Source organism: Neolamprologus brichardi, chromosome 2 (genome assembly GCF_056152115.1).
Source record: "Neolamprologus brichardi isolate AB-2024 chromosome 2, ASM5615211v1, whole genome shotgun sequence".
Taxonomy (NCBI): domain Eukaryota; kingdom Metazoa; phylum Chordata; class Actinopteri; order Cichliformes; family Cichlidae; genus Neolamprologus; species Neolamprologus brichardi.
Window position 1 is genome coordinate 23432927 of NC_142105.1, and position 17139 is coordinate 23450065.

The 17139-nt window shown below is 40.4% G+C and overlaps 1 protein-coding gene across 4 annotated transcripts in view; it reads left to right on the forward strand.

The window, feature by feature from the left end:
* nlgn3a (neuroligin 3a) overlaps positions 1–17139 on the forward strand; it is a 133499-nt gene that overhangs the window by 23962 nt on the left and 92398 nt on the right. Inside the window, exons 3-4 of one of the 4 annotated variants that reach the window (XM_006781603.3) lie at positions 632–691; positions 12009–12068. The exons of 2 other annotated variants lie outside the window; for them this stretch is intronic. In XM_006781603.3, the coding sequence (XP_006781666.1) occupies positions 632–691; positions 12009–12068 (120 nt within the window). The remainder of the gene's footprint in view (positions 1–631; positions 692–12008; positions 12069–17139) is intronic. One more of the 4 variants, XM_035910931.2, reaches the window with a different exon arrangement.

Here is a 17139-nt window from a genome sequence, read left to right on the forward strand (position 1 = left end):
CTGGTACATGAGAGGCCTGTGGCATCAGCCTGACCTATGTAAGACCCTTTACTCTCCTTTCTACTTCCAGTTTGTCTTTCCACAAAGAGAAATGCAAGAGGAGACTTTGTGCAAAAAGGCAAACACAGATTGGGAATTTGTGAAGACTGACATTGCTAAAAGTGTTTGATTTCTATATATCTCTTTTAAACAGACCCTATTCTTTATCACTTGAAGGAGAGCCACACAGGAAAATGGGCTTGAAATGTTAAGTGCTCCGAGCGTCGCACATATAACGTCAAATAACACTTAACAGATTCGGATGTGAGCTCCAAAATCTTCCAAAACCTAGCCTCTCTGCCTTCCGTGTGGTCGTAATGGGTCTTAAATAGAAGTGCATGTGAATATGGGCTTCTTGTGTCCCAGGGTGCAGCAAATTCATTCCACCATTTTGGAATATTTCTGCAGCAACACCCCAGTTACTTTTTCAAAAGGTCCTCTGTTGTTCTTGTTGTTGATGAAGACCGGGAGGGTGGGAGGAGGAGGGAAAGAGGGAGAAGACGGGTTCTAACTCAGTCTGAGTTGTTGCATGTCACATGCGATCTTTTCCAGAGCTCTCTGTTATTTTGTAGTTTTTCCATTCATTTTACAGTCAAAAGAATATCCAAGGAATGTGCCAGGAAACCCAACAAGAAAATGTGTAGAAAAGGAGGTATGTAAAAAAAAAGAAAAAGAAAGAAAAAAAAACATGGAACGAAAGGGAGGAATTGAAAGAGTGAAAGAGAGAGGAGAGTGATGGGTGCATCCTTCCAAAGCTGCCAATATCACCACCTATCAACTCCCAAATCAAAGTGCTAATTGGGATGAACATGGGACTTGTGACTCAGATCAACCTTGACATGAGTGTGAAAGATGAGTGAGTGGCTGTGCTGTGCTGCATGCCTGTGTGAGTAAGTGTGTGTGTGTGTTTAGGTTGTTGTGTTGTTTAAATGTGCGAGCTAAAGTCAAGGAGTAAAACTGCAGGTCTCCAAATAAGCAGCAGAATTTTTGTTCAGCGATAGATTGTGATGTCTACTGATAACCTGTGTTTTTTTTTTTCACAACACTGTGTGGATTGTTCATGTCTAAAGTGCATTTGTTTAAAGGTAAATACAACTGCTGATTAAATCAGAAGCATAAATGCCATTTTAAATGAATATTATTATCCCTGAAATGTTAATTTGCTACACAAGGAACTTGAGTCACGTTTCAGACAGCACTTAAGCCGCTTATTGAAAGTATTCGTCAAGCACGACACCTGAAAGCACCCCAGCATCAGCGGTTGATTTAATTTTCAACAAAAAAAAGTGTAACGCCACCTCTATCTCAAATTGATTATTCCCATTGTTCAAATAAGGGGCGGTGGGGTGTTTTACTGGCACGACAGCTTTGATCTATCCGTGTAGCAAATGGCCTCACGCGCAGCCACGGAAAAGCACATCACGATTTTATTAGCAGCGGCTAAAGCACAACCACTGGTGACAAAAGAGTGTTAATTTTCCCAGCTTTCCCTTAAGGCACCGGGGGCCCTTCCAGGTAGCCTTAAAGTTGGGATCCTGAGCATATCTCGCTGCACAGTAAAGATTCCGTTTCAGCTGGGAGACCTCTGCTGTTGATTTCCACGGAGACAGGAGACAGCTCTTGGCCTCACTCTGTGCTTCGTACATTCAGCTTTGGTAAACCAATTTTGTTCGAGACAGACTAGCCCTTCAGGCACTTCTGCTTCTGAATTAGTCCCAGTTGTGGAATATACACAGAAATATCTATTTAATATTCCCCTTCCAGTTGGAATTTTTCAATTATCTTCCCCGTGTTTGGTAATGAGAAAATGGTTTATCATAAGTTTTATATGTTGGTTGTTCTGACATATTATTGTGCAGAGAGCTGACTGTTGTATAGTTCCTCTGTTGTTATAAACACAAAGTTCATCATTTTCAGTCTCCATGGAAACACTTTATATGAGATTCACCTTTTTTTTTAAACTGCTTCCACTAATCATGGCTTTTGCTGACTCACCCGAGAAAATGAAGCATAATTCATTCTTACCAGGCGCACTTTGGTTTCGGTCATAATAAAATAAATAAATAAATACTTCCAACAAGGATGATTTTTTTTTTTAATTGGAAAATTGAAGAGGAAACAGTTCATGAGTCATGTGAATGATAATATATATTTTTAATTGTTGTTTTTTAGTTCCTACTTTTGGTTAAATCCTCTCTGTAAAATTATAAGTAAATGCACTATAACCAAGTGTATCTCTGTGCATGTACACAGATATACACACACAAGGTTTTATGTTTTTGCAGTACAGACCGGTATAATGCAGTAGAGTCATACACACTGTTCATATTCAGTACCAATAACGTCTCCACTACCAATTTTCCAATCTGTAACCGTAACGGATTTTCAGAAAGAAAAATGGTGATTCTGGATGAAATGGTTGTGTGATTGTTGCCAAGCAACAGTATGCAGTTGTGACAGGAGCTGAGTAAAAGGCATGAAGCACCTTTGCTGTAGTGGTGATGCCGATCAATTGAGAAAAGTACAAATCCCTAAAAGACATCGGATGTGATCATAATAAGATTCCTGCGTGCATGAGGTAAAGTCTTCCCATACGATGACTCAGAGAGTGTTTTGCATAGTAAAACCACAGTGAAAAAAAAAAAAAAAGGTTAAATATGAGGTTATAGAATTCAGTTATAAGGGATTAATTTCCAGCAAACAATAGAGAAAGCCTATCATATGGATTCTGCGCCATTAGCGTCCTGCAGAGCATTGTGCAAGTAAAACATCTGATGCACTGATATCAAAGCTGCGGCTCATTTTCCTCCATTAAACAGAGGGAAAGCCTTTAAACCTCTCTAGCAGTGCCCTGAACAAAGATCAAAGAAAGACTCCTTAAATAAAAAAATAACATAAAGCTCAATACAGATTGCACTAGATGTTTATTTTTTCAATACCAGCATGGTTGATTGTTAGAGTGAGCGCAGGTTTTGCAGCTAATTTCGACGGGGCTAATTCACCAGAGCGTTTCTCTTTGTTCATAAACAATCTGATGTTTGCACTGACCACAGTGTTGCTCTAGAAGAGCAAGCGAGAAAGACAGAGATGGTCTCTGCCCTCTACCACAGCACCGCACATCCAAGATGTCCGAGCAGGTAGCGTTTGAGGTCATGTGTAGGTGATCTAATGTGCAACATCAGCACCGTAGCCCACTGCTCACTCGCTCTCTCTGATGTGGCCTTACAGCACGTACCGAGAGCATGGAGCAGCGACAGCGCCGGAGACACTGGAGCCTTGGTTATATCACTCAGTCATTTTCCTGCTCTGAGTCAGAGTGAATGGAGTGAAGAGGGGGGTAATGATGTGCGGGGACACAGCTAAGCAGTATTCAGAGTGCTAGATTGGCTGTAGATGGGTCAATTTTGTGAGGACAAACCCAGATGAGGTCAATGTTTATCTGTAAAAGAGCTTTGCATTGTGAAATTGATCGACAAACACGAAAAAAAAAAGACCTGTAAATTCACATGCTTTCGACGAGGTGGAGTTTTGGTGCACCGTGCGCTTCTTGTTTGTATAATGCTCACATTATTTCGTACCAGGTTTTACAGCGTGTCGCTTTCATTGCTTGCAGCCTGCTTGTAAAACCCGTCCTCAGAGTCCTTCATGCTCACGTCTCTGAATAACGCTGATTCTGAGAGACACTCTGAGATCAACCTTTCCGACTCCTAAATTCATCCCTCATCATGAGTCCATTTGAGATAAGTGCAGCAAAATCTGTTGTACATTTTGGCTTGATTTGGACCACTCAACTATCATTCCTATACAGCCCTCATAGGCAGCAAGCTGCCATGTGTTACTCAGCTCAGCGCCAGTACTGAACAGTCCGATCGGTTGCCAAACCTGTAGATTAACTACCCCAGAAGAAACATGGTACAGTTTTTTTTTCCATCTTACCAGATGACCTCCAGATGCTAGAAAGATGTGAAAACTGTATAAGAGCCCCAGTCCTGGTTAGACTGCAGCAGGGCCGCGGCAAACAGTAACACACCATGGTAATCCTGTTGGTTGGCCGACTGTGCTTGCCTCGAGGAAGGAGGGGCTGCTCTCTGAGTGCTGCCGAGAAGATCTGTACGCCAAGCAGACAGGGCGAAAACTTTCCAAGAAAACAAGAACAAATATTGGCTTGTGTGATTTGAAAACAGAGCAGATGCCCCTTGTTTTTGTTTTAGAGAAAATTGCTCCTATGATATTTTACAATTATCTATCTGCGATGTTTGATGACCCTAGTGAGGGAAGGCTGTTGCCGGCCAGCAGATGCAATCGCGCTGACTTGAGATGCAAAGCATGACCTAAGCAGGAAGTTCCTATTCAGTGGCCTCCTGCTGCTGTGCTGTCCAGCTTCCCCAGTCAATCCAAGGCTCAATATCTCTGTTCTGTTCTTTGTTTATCCCAAATTAAAAAGAAATGGTGGACACAGCCTGTGGAGTCTTAAAGCCCATTTAAAGAGGAAAAAACAATTTGTTGCATCTCCTATCTCTTGTTAAGATAGACCGAGCTTCCACAGCCCCTCGGATTTCCTCTTAAGTGTGATAAATTATTCACACGCATGTCCCTGGCCACACTGTGACATATAATGTTACACGTAAAGAATTCAGTCTTCCAAATTTGGTATCTTAAAAAATTGAGCAATACTTTCACACACATCATGCATTTGTAATTGCGCACCTGTCTGTGTGTTTAGGAGGGATAAAGCGATTAATGGTGCCTTGCGGACTTTACTTGTAAGCAAGCACCACAATGCGTTGCTATTTGTCTCCTTGAGGTGTAAGATAAATATTAAGGGGAATTTATGATTTTTAAACATTCAAAATGATCCATTATTCACATTTACACTTGCTTGTTAGCTTGCGGTCTTCATCTTTACTGCCTTCGCAGGGCTGGAATTGCAGTGCCCTCGTACTCGTGTGTAGGGACATATAGTGATACGAATATATCCAGCGATACCAGTGCCGTTATTGATTTTGCTTACGGGTGTGTTTATTAATTTCCATATTGATTCCCCATTGTGTTAGGTTGCATTTATACTCAGAAGCCCGCGGCCTCTGTGAAACTTGTCCCTTTCTATTATGAAGCTGTCGTCGGGCAGAAAGACAGCTTGCTGGCCTTTATTTGTTTTGGGAGTTTTTTATTTATTTATTTATTTTTGTTGAATTTTTTGGAGCAGCTGAATCACAGTGTGAGTTTTGGCTGTCCTTTACAGCAGGATTACAGCCTCCTTAACCTTTTAGCTGCATTCTCCATCATTCTCTCTTATGTGTCCCTCCCAAGCTGTGCCTTCACCTCTATGTAGGAAGACAGATTGAGGGAGATGAAGACAGACAGACAGACAGACAGACAGAGAGGGAAAGAAAAAAACAACAGAAAGAGAAAAAGAGAGAAGAACAAGGGAAAACGGCCACCTGAGGATTACAGACTGAATATAACTGCTCTAAATTGTCAAGGCTGCAACATTTCACATTTCACTAAGTCCCTTTCCACATTCTGACCTTTCTGATATTTAACTCCAAGGCCCATCTATTGTCAGTGAACCTTTTTCCAGCAAAGGAAAGGCAGTTAACATTCAGCCCTTCCACGATGTATTGAGTGAATTGTGGATTCAGTCAAGAAGCCTCCAGAGTGTGAGAGCACTCTGTATCTTAATGTCTGCGTGTAAGTGCGTGGGTGTATGTGTACACACGTACGCATGCTTGGGTTTATTCATATAAAACTATATTGCAAACTAGGCTGTCTTTATGAAATGTTTCATTTTGATTTCCTCCGTGTAACGAGTAAGCCCAATCGAGTGCGATTTAGTTTGAACCCGATTTGATAAATGCGACAGGTTTCTATTTTACCTGTCAAGGAACATGAATAATAGCTGTTATTCTACATGCCTGCCTGTTTTGAAGCAATGCAGATTTAGACACCTGAAGGCCAGCTATTCAAAAAGGAAACTCTGCACTTCATTGTAGTTTTATTTTAATGGCGCACACTTTTCACTGTGGCATTGCTTCAAACATTCAAGGTCAAGTATAGGATCGCCGGCTGAGTCGCTGCAGATGTCACGTATTTGCAGTCCCTGGTAAAGATTCAGCGATTGACACACACACGGGCTCACAGGCAACAATTCAAAATGACAGAGCTCACTCGTCGACACCTGTGCCCGTCTTGAGGATTATTACTCAGTAACCTAATTGTTTCAGCATGTCGATAGCAAAGGTGTTCTATAATCACTGTGTTTCTATCATTTATAATTCATAGCAAGGCCTGAAGCTTTTTATTTATTATTTATTTTGTAATTAAATCTGTATTTGTTTAAAGATAAGTAGCCCAAACCAAGTGTCCCTAGAGAGGCCTTTAGGTTACATAAACCCTACAGCAAATACAGAACCCACTGCACAGACTCAACAATAAATAAGTATATATATGCACATTAAAAAAACACAAAGCCTGAGCAGATTGAAGGGACAATACAAAACACAAAGCATGATGCAATATGAAATGAGAATTTCCATCTTTAGAAGCTACAACAAAACGTATTTGTACAAAAGAGGATTTACGGGGCACCTTACAATTACAGCCAGATGCTCCACACACTACTTAGCCCAGAACTCATTATTTATGAGGCTGATATTAGCAAATGTAATAAAATGATGGAAGCGAAACTTGTTTCATTTCTTGAGAAGTCGGCAGCGATGCTCTTCAGACTAATTTCAAAGAGAAAAAGCAAGCAGCCTCTGAGTCTAAACGTTTTTGTTCGTTTGCAAGTTTTCTTGCTATTTTTGGATGCTTCTGAAATCTAACGTTTGAATAATGCAAGGTTGAGATATTTTATGTCTCAAATCTGTTCAATACAGTGCCTATTAATCTTTAGTTTAAACCCATTTATTTTTATTGAGGCCCAAGCCCCGGAAGAATTGTTTTTCATGCCGAGTATAAAACACCAGTTTCCAAACCATGCTGCTGTTAAATGACCGGATTAATGAGCGGATCATCGCCATACGTTTAAAAACTTGTTTCAAGACAAGTTTTTGGTAAGTGGGTCATACTGTATATATAAAGGTGACATAATCATCGTCTACCGTTCTAAAGATAAGATTTAAAGATACCAAAAATACGTTTATATCAGATAAATAAAAATTGGAAGGGATATGATTAACAATACCATGATTTAATGTGTGAAACGCCTTTTTAAGATCCAGAGGAAACTGCACAGAGTTCTTCACCTTTATCAAATGATGACTTAAGTTGTTCTATAAAAAAAAGCAATTAGCAGTCTCTGTGGAATAATTCAGGTGGAATCTAATGGCTGTAGATAATGGTTTGACTCTACTTTCTTCGTGAAATGGTGAGCTACAACTTTTTACTGAAGATTAGAAAATACAGGTAGGATACTAATTGACTATAATTGTATATCTGATGAGCTGCTCCTGATTTATAAATTAGCATCACTCTGCCTTATTTAAAAAAAGGTCCTGATGATAATGGAATGGTTGACAAAATCCATAATAGGTTGGTTTTTTTTTTTACTTTTGTAAAGGTAGTGCACTGGTTTAAAATAAATGAGTTAATTAGAAAAGCACTTATAGTTACCAACCAACTGATCCCCAGTTTTATGTTTACTCATTGTTGGCTGTAGCTGTGTAGTATTTGTTTCCTTTTTCATTGCTGGGTTAGGGCTATGATACTGATACTGAGTTACAGTATAAGCAGCATGTGTCTTAAATCTTGGATAACACGGGTCTCTTACACTGTAGACTTTATTAATAGAGCTATGTCATGAATTCATTGAACTTCACTGGACCAGGTTAAACATTTTTTATTTGATTGATTGCAATTCATTTTTAGTAATCAGTTTATTTATATAGAATTTAAAGAAAATCTGCCACAAAATCTGATAAAAAAAATACAATAAGAACATCACCCTTAACAAGTTCCTGCCTAAAATTGTCCAATTTTAACAATTAATATATTGTGTATAGCTTTAGGTTAACAGTTAACTTCAGTAATGTTAATTTGATGTTGAAGACAACACTTCATATGACTTAATTATCTGCTCTCTCCTGATAAAAACAAAAGAATTAATTTGTGACCTGATAGATTTTGTGATTTGCATTTTATCTTTAATCATTTGATAGGAGTCAAATGTTGTAATTGACATTTGAAGTGTTGACCGATCGTTGTTATAATCACCAAAAAGAGAAAGATTTCAGATTTAAGGTTGATTGATTTCTGTAATCATTAACAACACTGTCAAAAGAAGGATGATTTTATAAAATCATAATCCAAAAGACCACTTAAGACAAAAAAGTAATAGCTATTAAAAATTAATAGCAAGAATCAAACTCTATTACAATTGTTGAATATTTATTGAGTTTCCAGTGGAGATTATTGCTCCCTCTCCTTTCCTAGTTTTTTCTGTGCTTCCAGTTTGTACCCAGGGACATACATTAATAGCAGCTTTGAATCAATTAGCAATGTCTTATTTAATCATGTTTAGGAAATAAACTGCAAACTCTAAAATGTCTACCAAATATTCCCTTTGGTTTATTATATATAGGTCTCATATGACTTTTACATAATTGACGAAGTTTATGTTCACTCAGTAATCTTCTCCTGCAAATACTCATTTGAGACTTTGTCCAGATCTCCTATCATGCAGGTCCCTCTTTGGGCCTTATTCTTTAGCATTTTGAGACAGCGAGTGTTCTCCATGTGGCTTCCTTTTCCCTGTTCGACAAAGCCGTTGTCACTCTCACTGTTATGGCCTCCTCATGTAACTGCATCTCCATAGTTACATCAGCCACTGCCACCTGCCTTCAACCAGAACCAAGCCAGACCAAATTCTGTCATTGTTTTCCAAGGTCTTCAACCGTGTATATGGCTGCTGCCAACCGGGTTGACAGTTGAAAAATCCTGTGCCGCTATTACAGTCACCAGTTCTACAACAGTGAGCCATGCCAGTAATAGCACCCACGGCCTAAAGGCCCCAGCAATGCCAGCCTGCTTACTGGCATCATTTCTGTAGCTTGTGTTGTCTGAGTTCTTGCAAAACTACTATTTAAATAAACAGTAGCCAGAACTTAGTGAAAGAACTTAGAATGAAAGAAGAACAGAAAACAGTTAGCGTTAGCTAGTATTGTCTATGTGTCCCAAGAATCCATAAAACATTGTTGGAGTTGGCTTGTTGTTCCTTCTTTGTCAAGATGGTGCCATTATGTATCTTATTTCTTTGTACGAGTAGCCAGCTAATGTTACTACAGGTTGTGAAAATGCATTTAAAAAGGCAAAAAGAGAATAAAACAACATGACAACAACTGATTTGTAGCTGCCTGACATGCCGGTCTCCACCAAAGCTCTATATTCTGTTCAGGCTGTTAATCTTCTTGTAGGTTTCTAGAAAGCCAACATGATAGATGTGACATTTGATAACTTAATGGTAGCTGATTTCTACAAAGGGAAGTTGACATTAGCGCTACTTGAAGCAACACATTTGCTTCAGTAAGATCATTGTGCTGGCATAACTGGGCTGCTGACACAGAGGGCTCCAAAAATATATCCTGGCGCAGAAGTTACAACATATTCAGCAACATATTCACCAAGTAGCTGACTGGAACACCAGATTAATTATTTTGTTATACGAGTCCCACATTTCTGTTATTATTTGGCTGTAGATAGAGTGTAGATGGGATTTGAGAACCAATGCATTGGAATACCGTGCCTCCAAGTTTAGAAATTCCTTTTATTAATACTGATGTGTTTTTGTTTTTTGACTGTTGTGCATTGCAAAACAATGACTTTAAACGCATGGCAGCGGCCCCCATGCTGCTCTGTTTCTACTAAGCAAGTTGATGCTCAGTAAGGAAAATGATAAAGAAAATGCTACTAGATTGGATATTGGCATTAATATTAATCAAAATCTCATCAATAACAAATCGGTGTTGTTCACCAACAGTCCACTTACCTTCTGCTGTCAACGAGATGACACAAATGTTGGCATTTAAGCTTAAAGTTGGCATATTCATATCATTATCTTTGTTTATCTAAAAGTAATATAACATGCTATACAGTCTGCATTATTCATTCACCCTATAATTGAAAAATGATGGGCAGATTAAACAAAGTCGCTGTACCAACCATGGCTCCAGTTCAGAGCATAAATTTGCTCAGTAAATACCATCACACTCAGCCTTTTACATTATGCATAACACTGTATTGCATCTATCAATTAACAATGCATGAGGTATTCAAAGAGGACAACGCATTTATTCAAATAGAGCCTGTTTAACCAGTATCGATGAGGTCCACATTGCTTCTGACTTCTGTGAGTTATAGCGTTCAAGTCCGAGTCCACCAGACTGACTGCGTTTCCGGCATGAACGTCAGAAAAAGTTTCCTAATACTATAAACTCTCGGTTACAGCAAATAGAGGATAGAGAGGTTCACGCTTTAACATTTGCTGAGTCTCGTGGTCTGAGTGCATCCACTTTTGTCTGCTGTGCCATTACTGTTTGGAACCTCTGTGCTTACTGGGATCTTCCCTACTGATCGGGAATCTACAGCACATTTCATGGTCCCCACCTCAATTTCCCCCAAGGTCATGAGAATAAAAAAAAGGATTACATGGGCAGAGACCAGAAATTCTCCGTGAAATCGTGTTCATTGCCTGCAAATTGACGTTAGAAGATGTGGCATTTGTTTCACGCAAGGCTCAAGCTTATCACTCCTGCAAAAACATTATTCGAATAAGTCGTCTTCTTCGAATAATGAATGGTTCTGTTAATTCAATGTCAATTAGCCTATTATATTTTGTTATCAATTTGTATTCATTCTGGTCTTTCACTGGAGGAAACGCCCAAGGTCAATAAAAGCATTAGGATTTGCTGTAGTGAGTACAGAAGAGGAGCGGACCTGAACTGAACTGAACAGGCATCAAGATAACAGATCAGGGCATCACCAAAGATCTGCAAGGTTTATAAAAGAAATAGAAAAGATTAGAAAACATTTTTCTATTTTATTTATATTCCCAATATGTTTAAAAGCTTGTCAGAGGATGATTGACTACTAAATGGATGGTTTTGATGGATTGCCCTGTTGACTAATCACTGCTGATACCCTTAGACTGTGCTGCTGGTGGTGAACAACAAAAAATGACAAGGATGTCAAATGCGTATGGGAAATGGTAGGTGAAGATATAGCTTGCAGACCCAGGGGAGTACATTTATGTACTACTGCGAAACACAGCACAAGGACAAGATATTAGCGACTCTTTTGGGCAAAGAGACGGACAGACCAATTGCATGCATGATGCATTGTTAGGATTTATTCAGATCTCAGCAGCTCTGGGGAAATTGCATTTGTAGTTTAAAACGTTTCCTTTCAAAAAGCTTCCTGATTTTCCTGTGCTCAAGTATCATTTTTCTGTTATCAAGTTACAAATTAATACCAAGGAGACTTCCTAGAGTCTCCTACAGTGTTTAAATGCACAAAATCCTCCAAAGATCAACATAAAAAGAAAACAAAAACTGAATGAGTTGGTGTGTCTGCTCGCTTCTCCAACAGACTAGAAAAAAGTAACTCACATAAATAGGCTTGGGTTGTTTTTCCTGATAAATTTTAAATGGCTTTTCTGAAAATGTCAGTGGTGTATGACTCTGCTACAGATACATGTTATAGTAGCAGTGAAGTTGTGTTCATATATAATTCTGTAAGATAGAATTGTTTGTTTTTTTCCTCATTGTAAGGTTTTTTTTTTTATGTTTGTAGTCCTGCGATTGTATATGCTCTCTGTGCAAAATGAAAATTGTGTCGTGGGAATGTATTTAAATCAGCACTGTTGTAATTCGTGTGTACTTTTTGAAATGCCTCTCTTCCCATCTCTATTTTTCCAAACATGCTATTTTGAATTTCCCTGTGCCTCTCTATGTCTCTCCCTGCTTCAATAACAGGGACCCATGCAAAAAAACAGGGCGAGGATTTATCGGATAACGACGGTGATGAAGATGAAGGTATTTTCCATGGTGATCAAAGATGGTGCATGATTTTCTCACAAAAATGACACTGTTTTCTGATCATTTATGGATTTTTTGTTTTGTTTTGTTTTGTTTTTTTTTGTTCCAATTCCAAATGCAATCATCAAACACCCCTGTCACATTTCAATCTGTAGAGCAGTGTAGTGAAAAAGAGTGCATGTGTGTGAATGTGTGTACGCAAAGGCTCTTGTTCCTAAGCAGCTAAATTCAGTCAGTGAAAGGAGTGTTTAGCTTTAGAGGTAGATGGGATCTAGTAGCTGTCTAGATAACCAGGCTCGGGTTGAATAATTTTAATATCTCACACAGGGACTGGAGCAACTGTTATTACAAGGGGAGAGTCGGTAGTTAGAGCCCCCTTTTAAGGTGTGGCCAGTAGCTGAATTGGTGGCGATAATGACAGAGGGAAAGTGAAGCAGCAGTGTAATATCAGACTGTTCACCCGGAGTGCCGGCAGATTTAGATGAGGAGCGGCAGTTCAGGAGTGCTGCTGGAGAGGATTAGAGGCGAGAGGTGTAGAAAATGGGAAGTTGCTGCTCAGCAATCGCATTGTTCGCTTTCCATATTTATCTTGGGATATTCCTGGCTCAGGGTGGATCTCTGCTGAGATTAGAATGAGAGACGATTCTTGTGCTGCAACAGAAACGGCTTAAGTGTCTGAATCTAAATCAAACCCTTGATATCGCCCCACCCTTGTTTTCCTTTGCCAGAGTAGGGCAGGTGATGCGAGCATGATGTCGGGTATCAAGGTAAACCCCTTGTTTTATGCTCCATTTGTTTGTTCTGGACAGATTGGATCTTTGCGCATGATGTGTATATTTGGTGAAAACAATTCAACTGAATCTGGAGGGAAGCTTTTTGGGACTTTAGCACATGTTAAGGACTATGGTATGGACTGAACGTCACACCAAAGCGCCATGTCTTATCACTCATTTCTCTTAGATACTGAAAAAATGAGCACTGGATCGATCCTGCTTTGGGTTCTTTCCAGATATAGGGTCTCTTCACACTCCTTGCTCAGTGGGCTCTTCTCTCAAAAAGGAGCCTCATGCTGGCCTTGATCACAGAACAGGAAGAGTTGCCATAGCACCACTCTGACACACAGGTGTTTCCTCATTCAATCCCAGGGCGAGCTGTTGCAACCGAAGCCAAATTGCCTTCAGCCTTCAGCTCGACTGAGTGCGTATGTGCGTGCGTGTGGAAGGTTTTTCTTCCTTCAAGCAAACCCACATGCGACAGTATGCAGCCCTAAGTCCGTTTAAAATTGCTGACAAGTGCCGATCCCTTTGTCTGGCAAGTCTATGCATGCGTACACAGTGGCTTGGTCTCCAAGCTGTTGTGCTAGACTAGCCTCACTGAAAATGTGACAAGTCTATTCTTTACTGAGCGCAACTAATGCTATTTACAGAGCATCACCGTAGAAGTACAATGCAGTCCCAGCAGAGCCTCTGAAACACTACTGTAACTAATGCCTGTGTGACAGAGTTGGCCATCAATCCCTAAACATGATCCAGAAGATTTTTATTGTTCCGCTGAATGTGTGGAACTGTCATGGCCCAACATATGAAAACCGCTGTTCAGGGACTCCTCTTTGTTCCTCTGTAATTCCCCCCGCAGAGAGCTGATGCCTCAGGAGGAAAAGACTTTACTCCCTGAAGGAGTAAAGTGCACAAACCACAAAGTCCTTGTAAGTCCTACGTACATTTGCTCTCACAGGTAGCACTGCTATTATTACCAAAATCTGTGCCTACAGTCAAGGGATCACCAGTGAAATTTAGACATTTGCACTCAAGTTAAAGGGCAAGTAGAATCACAACACGAGCATGACTCGCACTCTCACCCGCGCTGAGCTGGTGCACATCTTATCCACACATTCTCATTCAGTTGCGAGAGCTACTGTCTTGCCTGCTTTGCCTGTCTAACCCCCTCCATCTCTCAGTCTGTTCCTCCCAGCATTACCATGCGGTCTCAGTTGGCTGTCTGTCTATCCTGGCCTAATTTGCTTCCTCCCTACAATATATCTGAACTGCCCTCCTCCCTGTTATAGCCCCTCCAGACATGTTCTCAAAGTCAAATCAAAATAAATATTGGAACAATAAAGAATTTCTTTTATTGCCAAAGAAATATAAAGTATGGAATCGTAATATATAAATTTACAATAAAGAGGCCGGCTAACAGCCAGTAAAAGTATTCAAATGAGACAAAGAGATAAGAGCAATGAAATATGTAGTCTGGAATATATTATACTGCACTACTATTATATTGATGTATTTCTTTCTAAGGCTCCATGTTTTTAACATATCTGCCTGTTTATCCCTTCCTGTGTCTTGCTGTCTGTCCCTTTGTGTGTCCATCTGTCTGTCTGAGTAACAGTCAACCCACTGGCACCCGCAAAGTGCATTCAAATTCTGCACAACACTCCCGCCTGCAAAACAAGCATGGAGGCCAAGTTGCTGTGATTTACACCAGCCCACAATCAAGACTCAATTTTACAGACGGTGTTATTGCATTGTAAAGGGGAGTGCAAGCTTTCAATCACCTACCTGCTGTTGTTAGATAAAGGTGGGCATGTAAATAGAGTAAGCGAGTCCATGTAGGGGCTAAATCTTCCAGGTGGAACATAGCAATGGTGCTGAGGTAGAGCGCCTAGTGATAGCCTGTGAGAAGCAGCAGTCTGCTCTCCACCTATGGACTGTCTTGCGCCATTGCTGCCTCAGCCCTATCCCAATGATGAAAAATAGAACTGTGTGTTTCTGTCTTTTGGCGCTTTGAGACTTAGCTCTAATCAGAAGGAATGCCTCCACCGAGAGTGTGCGCGCACACACTCAGACATGTTCGCTCGCATCCATTAAATCAGTGCACACACAAACTTGCTTGCTGCCCAGCTCTAGAAGCAAACACTTAAGAAGACAGCGAGCACATGCAGATACACGCAGACTTACCCCCACCCTTAGAGATGCTCGGGCTGTGCCAGAGAGCAGAGCTGAGCTCCACCTGCCTGGGTATTACCATTAATTCCATCGCACAGGCCTGACTGGATCCCTATCCAGCAAAGCCCTCAGCTCAGCTCAGGCAGCCTGGAGAGTGGCAAATCGACAGTGGGGGCAATTCACACACCATTTTCTCTATTCTGCCACTATCCTATTCTCTCTGATGTGGCAGAGAAGAGGAATCGTGCCCCTTGAAGCCCATTTATGCAGAGATCTTTGGAATGCTACTGCTCAGCTTCTTTCCAAGATAAGCATTGCTGCTAATGGCTGATCCGTACGGGCATCATTTGAGCCATTTCAAAGGGTAGGAGAGCCAGACTGGTACTGTCATCTTTATTTTTTTCTTTGTCCTTTCCTCTTGAGTGGCACAAAATAATTGGGAAGGCAAAACATGTAAAAACAGACTTCTTTTGAAAAAATTGTCAGGAACGGAGTGGAGAAAGGCTTTGAATTAGTTCACAGAGGCACTTTGACTCTTTCCTCATACAATGCCAGAGCAGGTCTGAAGGGTTTGTGCGCTGCAGTGTGTTTGTTCGTGTGCTGTCATCGAGCTTGCAGTGTGTTTGTACAGTTACCAGCTCTTAAACTCATGTCAAGGACAGCAGGCTTTATTGAAAGACTAAAGGGTTACTTCTCTTTCATTCTGGCAGCAAACAGCTGTCTGTGAGTCTTAGGGATGACAGCACCTCTACTGCTTTCCTCCTCTGAACTAGATCCTGGCCAGCTATAAGGGGCTTTGGCTAATAGCCTTTGTAGGTTTTTCACACTGTCTTTCTTTTCATTTAACTCAACCACTGGCTATCCCCGTGTTTCATTTCTCTATCCTCATGCATTTACACACTCTATCTACCCTGATTCCAACATCATATTTAACACACATGCACAGCATCCAGGAAGCAAGATGTCATCTTCACACAAAGGTCATTCCTCCCATTAAGTTTAGTGTAGTCAATGTTCCTAATAGAGGCGCACACGCTCACAAGCTTCTCCCTTTTACTCTATCCTATTTTCAGTTTTTTAATTTAATTTAATTTTAGTTACTCAGACATATCAGGTATGGAGAACAATCACATAGTCTGGCGTAGAGGTGTTTTAATACATATATGACAAGATCATAAATATTTTAATAATTGGAATAATTTGGTTACAGACTGTCTCACTACTGTTCACTCACTGTTAGGTCCCATAAATATTTGGACAATGATTCAAAGTTGGCAATTTTTCAATCCACAATGCGATTGAAGGGCAGACTTTCATCTTTAATTCAAGGGGTTCAACAAAAATATTCAATTAATTGTTCGCATTAACTGTGATCTTTCAGGCAAAAAGGTCAAGTGGGATTGTAGGATTGTAGAAATATTTCTAGGTTAAGAAATTACACCACATCTAGCCAAGTCAGGAATCCTCTCTAGGAGGTAGGTGGATCATTGTATACAACCAAAAGATGCCTCCCAGAATAAAATCCAGAATAAGAAGACCAGATTAGACTTTCCCAGAAAATATCTAAAAAGAAAAAAGAAAAAAGAAAAGATTAACTTGAGAAAGTGCAGAGAAGAAGAGAAACAGCTCATGATCCAAAGCAAAGCACATCATCTTCAAAGACAATATTATGGCAATGACATGTTTGGCTGCCACTGGAACCGGGTCACTAGTGTTTATGATGATGTGACTGCTGATGGAAGTAGCAGGATGAAGTATACAGTTCTGCCCTCTCTGCTCAGATTCAGCCTGAGAAATGCTGCAGAAATGATCAGACAGCCCTTCACAGTGCAAATAGATAATGACCCAAAGCACACTGCAAAACCCAAGAGTTTCTCAAGACAACAAAATGTGAAATTCTTCAGTGGCTAAGTCAGTAACTTGATCTCGACCCAGTATAGAGCAGCTTTTAAGTCATTGAATACAAAACTGAATGCAGAGGAACCGACAAACAAGCAGCAGCCGAAGGAGGCTGCAGTAAAGGCCTGGCAGAGCATCTTAAAAGAGGGAACGCAGCACTTGGTGATGTCCACGGGCTTCAGGGAGTCACTGACTACAAAGGCTCTTGATCCAAATATTAA